The sequence below is a fragment of the Pelobates fuscus genome, chromosome 8 (genome assembly GCF_036172605.1).
Source record: "Pelobates fuscus isolate aPelFus1 chromosome 8, aPelFus1.pri, whole genome shotgun sequence".
NCBI lineage: Eukaryota > Metazoa > Chordata > Amphibia > Anura > Pelobatidae > Pelobates > Pelobates fuscus.
The window spans coordinates 67,290,922-67,301,017 of record NC_086324.1 but is presented as its reverse complement, the minus strand read 5'-3'; the positions used below and the strand labels follow the sequence as shown (position 1 = coordinate 67,301,017).

Here is a 10,096-nt window from a genome sequence, read left to right as displayed (position 1 = left end):
CATCATAATTTTCAGCACCAGGCCCACTGGGCTCTTAATCTGGCCCTGTGTGCGCACACACACAAACCTACCTGTCACAGAAGGCTGTGGTGGTAGACAAGGAGCACTGGGAGGTGAGGTCTCCATTTTCTAACCTCTTCCTTCCAGGTCAGCAGCGTTTGTGGGGGCGGGGCTTGATCATGGGAGGTGGGTCTTTAGTCCAGGGGCAGAGAAGAGAGGCACCAATTGCTGAAGATTCAGGAATGAACTCAGAACTCCCTCCGGCCCGCTTGCAGCCTAAATGGGCCGCACCAGCACCTCCCTCCAACCCCAGCCCCTCCCTTATTTCCCTCGGACTAACACAGGCTGTTACAGTCCAAGGGAAAATTATTTAAATTACACATCTGGGCTTCCTGCCAGCTACAGGTGCTGCGGCCCACTGGAAAATTCCCCGGTATCCCGGTGTGCTGAATGGTTCCCCTTTAATTCAGATCTGCCCAATTAGATTTACTCATTGTAGACGAGTCAGATGTACCAAGTGATACTTTAATAACTAAATGTATTCATAGTACACTTTTTTCACTAAATACTGACATTACATATGAAAGTATAATCATGCACATGTCTGCCTTCTTATGCATGGAGTTTTGGTTTGCATGCTAGAACACATGCATGCTTCAAATGCACCTCCATAGTGGCGTGAAAATCGTTTTCTCCCAAAACATCCAAGAACCTAGGGAAATGGGAGAGAATAATAAATTCACAAAAAATAGGTGGTAACCTCAGATTTAAAAAAAAAAAAAAAAAAAAATGGAACTTATTTACGTATCATTAGTCCATTGTTTTTATTAAATGATAAATTACCTATTACACTTGAGTGCCCTTAAAAGACAATGGTCACCTAAAATAAGTTTAGCTCATTAGTTCAGTACAATTTTTTCCTTTTTGAACCAAACCTGTTTTGCTTTTTTTTTCCATAATGTCTACATGAAGTATGTTGAACACATGTCTACATGCAGCATTATCCTGTTCAGTGATTATCCTGTTCAGTGTACCGTGTTCAGCGTGAGGTAGAAAAAAACAGATACAGCGATCATAGATGAGACAATGAAGGCAAGTATTTTTCATAACAATTTCAAATAGACGACTAACCCTCCTACCCCCTCCCCCCCCCACCCCCCCCCCTCCTACCCCACCCTGATGGGAATGCCAATTGTCCTATTTACTCAAGCCAAATCCGATACAATCTGCCATTTGGCTGGAAGCAATGTTTGGTTTGAAATCAGTGCTTTTTGCGTCAAAATCCTGTAGAAAGTGTAAAATCTGGAAAATTGACAAAAAAGGCCAACAGGGCTCAATATGACCCTATCCAACTGTAGGAAGGTGAGGAAACTGTCTTAACCTGTGCCCAGATATCTAACTAAAGACAACTTATACAGTATTTATAGCTCTTTAGTGGAGATTTCCCAGTCCCATGGACATGTGGCCCGACAACTTCCATAGGAACTGGAGACTCCGGCATGGCAAGAGGAACAGGTTCATAGGTAAGATTGAAGGACACAGTGACTGTAATAACCAAGTACCCGAGGCAGGGGCATTGAGTCCATAGAAGAATATTCTGTAGTTCTTATGTTGTGTGTGCGATAGAGACAACAGCCACATGAGTTGAGATAGCCACAGCAAGTATATACAAGTTATGGGTACCAGCTTATACAGTATGAGTATTGACAAGCGAACAATTATTAAAGCATTGCTCATGATACATTTAATTCTCTAAAATTTGGTATGGAGTGAAGAAAGTGCATTGCTCAACTTTCTTTGGAAAGAGATTTTTAAATACAACATTGTTTTTCTCATCTATTGGTTGTAGGTTTATACTTCTGGAACTTAATTTGCTAACATATCTTACTGCAATAATAGTTTCTCACCTTTTATCTACATTTTGCAAAAACATCAGGGCTTCTTTTCGGTCTTCTTCCAGAAATTCCTGATATATATATAATGCCTGGATCAGACCCAAGAGATCTGTTACAGTTACCGGATATATTTCAAGAATGTCATTGATTCTGAAAAAAAAAGTATATACTAGAGTTAAATTGTTATCAAATAAATTAATTCAGTGATTTTCCTGTGGAACATATATATATATATATATATATATATATATATATATATATATATATATATATACACACACACACACACACACACTAAAGTCTCGACTAGTCTCGGCTAGGGGAGGTGTATTGTAACCTCTAGCAAAATTTGTTACTTTTCACTGCAAACCATCAGTAACACGAATACCTACATGCCTGAGAGACACTGGATTTTTTAACTCTGATTAAAGATTGTAAATTACCTGATTAAACCATAATTTTTGCTACAACACATGTAAAAAAATTGTATACTGTAATACCACATACAATGGGCATGGAAGCCATGCGCAATCTTTTAGTGGAATCAGAATTTTATAATGGAATGTTGGAATGTTTACAGTTGACACTTTCTAATAACTATTTTCGTTTTAAAAGATTCTTTTATAAACAAGAAACTGCGACTGCAATGGGATCGGCGATAGCACCCACGTATGCCAACAGCTTCATGGCATTTTGAGATGGCAAGACGGATAAGCCTGTTGCTTAACATTTTCTTGAATTTCAGCACAGATTACCGACTCTTAAACCGAAGTTTATTGCTATTGACAACATCCTGTAACATATTCATCTTCACCTTGTGCTGCTCAGCAGCTATGCGCCAGTACACCTGACTCCTGCAACATTTTGGTGGACGCCGGCAGCTGTGGATCCACACCATTTTATAGCCCCACGTCCGCCCACGGCAATGACTACGTCAACGTGCGTGTGACGTCACGCAAAAGACGCACACACACATTCTGTGGTCAAAGGCCGGTTGCGGCCAATCGGATCCATAGGAGGCTTATTTAAACACATTTTACTTCTTCTCATTGCCCTGTCGTGGTTTCCCCTAGTAGGTTTCCGAAAATGTATTCCTGAGCGTTTATTTCTGGTTCCTGACTTTGGCTGCATTTTGACTTCCCTGTATTCTGGTATCCTTGAATTTTGGCTTTCCTTTATCGTTGTTTCTCCTTCTGTGTCCCTGACCTCGGCAAGTATTCTGACTACACCCTGTTCCAAATTATTATGCAAATTCTATTTAAGTGTCACAAAAATTAAATATTTTGTTTTTCAGTTTAACTCATGGATGGCAATGTGTCTCAGGGCTCTTTTGATGACTGAAAATCTCGGACACCTGTGATAATTAGATTGCCAGATGAGGCCAATTTAAGGAAAAACTACTAAAGGAGGGTGTTCCACATTATTAAGCAGAGCACCATTTTCATGCAATATGGGGAAGAAAAAGGATCTCTCTGCTGCCGAAGAGTGAAATAGTTCAATGCCTTGGACGAGGTATGAAAATTAGATATTTCACGAAAACGTAAGCGTGATCATCGCACTATTAAGAGATTTGTGACTGATTCAGAGCACAGATGGGTTCGTGCACATTGAGGAAGATTTTTGCCAGATCCATGCTTCGGATCAAGAGAACAGCTGCTAAAATACCATTACATAGCAGCAAACAGATATTTGAAGCTGCTGGTGCCTCTGGAGTCCCACGGACATCAAGGTGTAGAGTCCTCCAGAGTCTTGCAACTGTGCATAAACCTTCTATTAGGCCACCACTAACCAATGCTCACAAGCAGAAATGGCTGCATTGCGCAGAAAAATACATGAAGACTAATTTTCAAACAGTCCTGTTCACTGATGAGTGCCATGCAACCCTGGATGGTCCAGATGGATGGAGTAGTGGATGGTTGGTGGACGGCCACCCTGTTCCAACAAGGCTGCAACGTCAGCAGGGCGGTGGTGGAGTCATGTTTTGGGACGGAATCATGGGAAGAGAGCTGGTCGGCCCCTTTAGGGGCCCCCGAAGGTGTAAAGATGACCTCTGCAAAGTATGTGGAGTTTCTGACTGACCACTTGCTTCCCTGGTACAGAAGGAAGAACTATGCTTTCCGTAATAAAATCATCTTCATGCATGACAAAGAATACCTCTGCATCAATGGTTGCTATGGGGATAAAAGGAGAAAAAAAAAGTCATGGTGTGGACTCCAACCTCCCCTGACCTCAATCCTATTGAGTACCTTTGGAGCACCCTCAAGCAAAAGATCTATGAGGGTGGGAGGCAGTTTACATCCAAACAGCAGCTCTGGGAGGCTATCCTGACCTCTTGCAAACAAATTTAAGCAGAAACTGTCCAAAAACTCACAAGTTCAATGGATGCAAGACTTGTGAAGCTGCTATCAAATAATGGGTCCTATGTTAAAATGTAACGTGACCTGTTAAAATGTTTAAAAAGTTAAAATGTTGTTATAAGTTTGATTGAAATAGTTTTTGATTTCAGTAAATATGCTGCAAACTCAACAAATGACAATTTTCAGTTCTTTAGTCCAAGGGGTGATATAATTCTGTGTGCTGGATCTACTAGTAATCCTGACATTACGACATGGCCATAGATCCTGCAGAATTGTGTCAGCACATAGAAGCTTGCGAGAGAAAGCTAGAGGAGAATGATCACTGTATGAATCAATTTGGCCAGGCTTTCAGTATGCTTCTTACTCGGGCAGCGCATCTACAGCCCGAGGCTTCTCTGACTATGTCACTAGTGATGTCCCGGACGGTTCGCTGGCGAATAGTTCCCGGCACACATAGCGTGTTCGCGTTCGCGGCGGGCGAACATATGCAATGTTCGGTCCGCCCCCTATTCGTCATCATTGAGTAAACTTTGACCCTGTACCTCAAATTCAGCAGACACATTCCAGCCAATCAGCAGCAGTCCCTCCCTTCCAGACAGAGGCGGCTCTAGACTTTATGAGGCCTTAGGCGAAACACAAACATGAGGCCCCACTAACAAAAAAGTGTCACATATACACATTGATGCACTGTCTACCTGTGTATGTGCCTGAGAGTGTGTCTGACAGAGAGTATCCTTGTGTGTGCGAATGTATGTCTCTGTGAGCATGTTTGCGTTTTTGTCTGAGACCCTATGTGTATGGGGTAGCTGATGGTGAGAGGGAGCGGGGGGTGTGATGGTGAGAGGGAGCGGGGGGTGTGATGGTGAGAGGGAGCGGGGGTGATGGTGAAAGGGAGCAGGGGGGTGATGGTAATGTGAGAGGGAGCGGGGGGTGATGGTAATGTGAGAGGGAGTAATGCAAGAGTGAGAGGGGGTAATGCGAGAGTGAGAGGGGGTAATGCGAGAGTGAGAGGGGGTAATGCGAGAGTGAGAGGGGGTAATGCGAGAGTGAGAGGGGGTAATGCGAGAGTGAGAGGGGGTAATGCGAGAGTGAGAGGGGGTAATGCGAGAGTGAGAGGGGGTAATGCGAGAGTGAGAGGGGGTAATGCGAGAGTGGGGGGCTAATGTGAGAGTGGGGGGCTAATGTGAGAGGGGGGGGCTAATGTGAGAGTGGGGGGGCTAATGTGAGAGTGGGGGGGCTAATGTGAGAGTGGGGGGCTAATGTGAGAGTGGGGGGGCTAATGTGAGAGTGGGGGGGCTAATGTGAGAGTGGGGGGGCTAATGTGAGAGTGGGGGGGGGTAATGTGAGAGTGGGGGGTAATGTGAGAGTGGGGGGTAATGTGAGAGTGGGGGGTAATGTGAGAGTGGGGGGTAATGTGAGAGTGGGGTGGTAATGTGAGAGTGGGGGGTAATGTGAGAGTGGGGGGGTAATGTGAGAGTGGGGGGGTAATGTGAGAGTGGGGGGTAATGTGAGTGGGGGGTAATGTGAGTGGGGGAGGCTGAGGGTGGTGACGGAGGGTTATGCTGAGGGTGGTGATGATGAGGGTGGTGGGGGGTAATGCTGAGGGTGGTGAGGGGCGATGCTGAGGGTGGTGATGCTGAGGGTGGTGGGGGGTGAGGCTGAGGGGGGTGAGGGGGGTGATGTTGAGGGTGGTGGTGGTTGGTGAAGCTGAGGGTGGTGAGGGGTGATGCTGAGGGTGGTGGGAGGTGAGGCTGAGGGGGGTGAGGGGGGTGATGTTGAGGGTGGTGGTGGTTGGTGAAGCTGAGGGTGGTGAGGGGTGATGCTGAGGGTGGTGGGAGGTGAGGCTGAGGGTGGCGGGGGTGAGGGTGAAGGGGTAATGGTGAGGGTGGTGGGGGTGAGGCTGAGGGTGGGGAGGGGTGATGGTGGTGGGGGGTGATGGTGGTGAGGCTGAGGGTGGTGATGGTGGTGGGGGGTGATGGTGGTAGTGAGGCTGAGGGTGGTGGGGGTGAGCCTGAGGGGGGTGGGGGTGATGGGGAGGGAGAGCCTACCTTTCCCTGGTGGTCCAGTGGGCTCCCTGGTGGTCCGGTGGCCACTGCTCACGGTCTGCAGCTCCTCAGAGCTGCAGACTGTGTAATCTCGCGAGATTTCAGAGCGTTGCCGTGGTAACCCGCGGCAACGCTCTGATTGGCCAATTCTCGCGAATCACATGGTCTGCAGCTCTGAACACTGCGGAGCTGCAGACCAGTGTCTGCGGTGGCCGGCCTGGCAGCCAGGAGGGGCCTCGCACCCGGCGGCATACCGGGCAAGCCGCCGGGCCCCCTCCTGGTGTCAGATCCTCGGTCACTGACCGAGGACCTGACACACTCTGCCAACAGGCGGTTTAGGCGGCCGCGAGGCCCCCGCCAGCGCGAGGCCTTAGGCGGCCGCCTAAACCGCCTAATTAGAGAGCCGCCTCTGCTTCCAGACCCTCCGACCTCCTGGACAGCATCCATTTAAGATTCATTCGGAAGCTGCATTCATTTTTTTTTTTCAGTGCATATAAATGTTACAAGCAGATACTCCCCCCAGACACTCTGTATTACTGCAGATACTCCCCCCAGACACTCTGTATTACTGCAGATACTCCCCCCAGACACTCTGTATTACTGCAGATACTCCCCCCAGACACTGACACAGAGCAGAATAGGGACTGTTCCTCCAACATAGGGTCACTTGGCAGATATGGATTGACACCTATCCTAATGATCCCTGATACACACTGACACAGAGCAGAATAGGGACTGTTCCCCCTACATAGGGTCACTTGGCAGATATGGACTGACACCTATCCTAAGGATCCCTGATACACACTGACACAGAGCAGAATAGGGACTGTTCCCCTTACATAGGGTCACTTGGCAGATATGGATTGACACCTGTCCTCAGGGACCCTGATACACACTGGGGGGGGAACCTACTGTCCTCCCCCCCCACCCCCACCCCTGCGCGGTGGGTGGGGGCCATACAAATAATGAGGGGGGACCTACTGTCCTCCCCCCGGCCTCCACCCCTGCGCAGTGGGTGGGGGACAAAAAATAATGAGGGGGGGACCTATTGTCCTCCCGCCCTGGCCCCCACCCCTGCGCGGTGGGTGGGGGCCATAAAAATAATGAGGGGGGGGACCTACTGTTTTCTTTTTTTGCGCTCTTTTTTTTTTTTTTTTAATTGCGTCGGTTCTTATGGCTTTTTATTTGGCCTTTTTTGGGGCTGAAAAAAGAAGATTTTAGAAAAAAGAAGACGTCAAATGGTAAGTTGAATTTTTTTTTTTTTTTTTTTTAATATATTTGTGTCGCATAAAAGCGTAGGCAGACATTTTATGAATTGCTAGAAATAACATATGGTTGCCTGCGCAGAGGCATATCAGTCAGAAGAAACAAGCAATAAAGTAAATTGGATGTACATAGACTTTGCGAGATTTGATATAGCAAGGGCATTCATCAGGCATATTAACGCATTATACTGGCTGTTTAGTCATCCGAGCCATACCTATGTCTAACTATGCGTGCGATGGCGCTTTCCGTATGAGTAGTCTTATACTTAATGAAATATACATGCAGTTAAGTAAATTAAGCGTACATAAACTTTGCGAGGTTTGTTTTTGCTTTAAATAAATCCTAAAAAAAAACCAGCAATAGTATTGATAATAAACATTGACTTTGCGACTTGTGGTACATCAAGGGCATTTGACAGGTATATTAACGCATTTTACAGGCTTGTTAGTCATCTGTGCGGTACCTATGTCTAACTACGCGTGCAACTAAATAACAAGGAAACAGTGTGTTTCTGACTAAACTGCTAAATTAAAGCTTATTCTTTTTTCTTTTTCTCTTCCCTTGTTTCTCACTTTTTCTGTTTTTTTTTTTTCTTCTTCTTTGCTGGGTAAGGCCCCTGGTCCTTAAGTACAGGTCTAGGCGGTCAATCTTTAAATACAGCAGCATAAAAGAGCATCTACATATGCAGAGTATGCTACAGGTATATTTTAAGTTGGCAGATACTTTTGTTTTCCTGTCTGAGTACGAAGCAATAAAAACGACATTTTCAAAATACAGGAGACAAAAAAAAAAAAATATTAGTCCCTTCTTTAAGCAGCTGATGATTAGTGTAGTGTCCAATTGCTAGATCAATAGAGTGTATCCTGATCTAGTTCTGTGGGACGATAACTGGTGAGCCTCTCCACTGTATGTGGCTTTGTTGTGCCTGGTGGGGAGCATTGTCCAGTGTGGGGTTGATGGCCCCCTCTGGTATAGCTGTGCGGGCTCCTCTTTGCTGTAGCCTCTTGCAGGCTTGTGCCCGGGTTGCAGATTTTTGCCAAGCTGGTTTTTCAGTGCAGGGTCCCTCCAGCTCCCCCGGTGTGACCAACCTCCTCAGTGTTCCACTCCAGGCCTGCTCTGGCCGGTCGGCCGTGAGTTCTACAGTGCTGTGGGCACTCAAGGACATCAGCAGTCCGTCAGACTCCCACCCCTGAAAAGTCCCCGGACCCCTTGCCCCCTGCACCTCCCCAACATTTGCAGTACCCCGTTGGAGCTCCAGCCCCATTATGACTCACCCTTCTCCGGTCACATACATGTCGCCGGTGTTCGCCTCCCCGGCCACACAGGGCTCACAGAGCTGGGGGCAGGCCACCCCGGACCACCACCAAATCCAGGGGTTAGAGCCGGCTCCACGCCGACCATTCTGCTGCCCGGAGGGGTTCATCTGTGGAATCCGTCTTCCTGGAGGGCCAGAGTGACCCCGCATGACTTTTAGTGCGCGTATAGCAGCCATCTTGGCTCCACGTGGGAAAGGGCTCCCCAATGTGCGGCCCTTCTGCCTCTAGTCTCCGGAGATTTGACTCGTGGGCCGGGATCACGCCCGCCGGCCCAAGGGGGGGGGGGGGGAGGAGCGGGTCCGGGTCCGGTTCCCCCTCTCTCTCTCAGCCATCTGGTCTCGTGGCTCCTGCCGTCGCCGTGTGCGTGTAGGCCTCATGGGCTCATCTTGCTCCGGTTGTGCGGGTTGCGCGGCGGTGGTTTAGCAGGTGTCTCTGCGTTTTGCTTCTGTGCCTCTCCCCTGCTCCAGTTGGGCTTTTGGTGCTTTATTTTGGTGTATTTTGGCGTGTTTAAGCACCCCAGAGCCGGAGCTGGCATGGATGGCTGCCGCTCAGCTCGGCGGCCCGGCCCCGCCCGCGTAAGTTGAATTTTTCTTTACAGGTTAGTTATTTTATTCCCCCTCGCTATTTTTTAGGGTGAGGGGGGCAGGTAGGGGGGGGTAACTAAATTTGGGGTGGGGGGGTGGGTGACTAGAGGCTTCGGGACTCCTAGTCACCTTTGATAGGGGGGGGAGTTTTATTTAGGGCCCCACCCACCACTCAGGGGTGGGGTCTGGGGGGGACAGTAGGTCCCCCCCCCTCATTTTTATGGCCCCCACCCACCGCGCACGGGTGGGGGCCAGGGGGGATGACAGTAGGTCCCCCCCTCATTATTTTTATGGCCCCCACCCACCGCGCAGGGGTGGGGGCGGGGGGGGGGGGAGGACAGTAGATCCCCCACCCCAGTGTGTATCTGGGTCCCTGAGGACAGGTGTCAATCCATATCTGCCAAGTGACCTTATGTAGGGGGAACAGTCCCTATTCTGCTCTGTGTCAGTGTGCATCAGGGATCCTTAGGATAGGTGTCAATCCATATCTGCCAAGTGACCCTATGTAGGGGGAACAGTCTCTATTCTGTTCTGTGTCAGTGTGTATCAGGGATCCTTAGGATAGGTGTCAATCCATATCTGCCAAGTGACCCTATGTAGGGGGAACAGTCCCTATTCTGCTCTGTGTCAGTG

At 48.2% G+C, this 10,096-nt stretch overlaps 1 protein-coding gene across 1 annotated transcript in view; it reads right to left on the bottom strand.

The window, feature by feature from the left end:
- Positions 1-529: 529 nt before the first annotated feature.
- LOC134570761 (putative methyltransferase DDB_G0268948) overlaps positions 530-10,096 on the bottom strand; it is a 111,758-nt gene continuing 102,191 nt past the window's right edge. Inside the window, exons 6-7 of the mRNA XM_063428728.1 lie at positions 1,908-2,045; positions 530-712 (exon numbers count right to left, since the gene is read on the bottom strand). Coding sequence (XP_063284798.1) covers positions 613-712; positions 1,908-2,045 — 238 coding nt within the window. The 3' untranslated portion in view covers positions 530-612. The remainder of the gene's footprint in view (positions 713-1,907; positions 2,046-10,096) is intronic.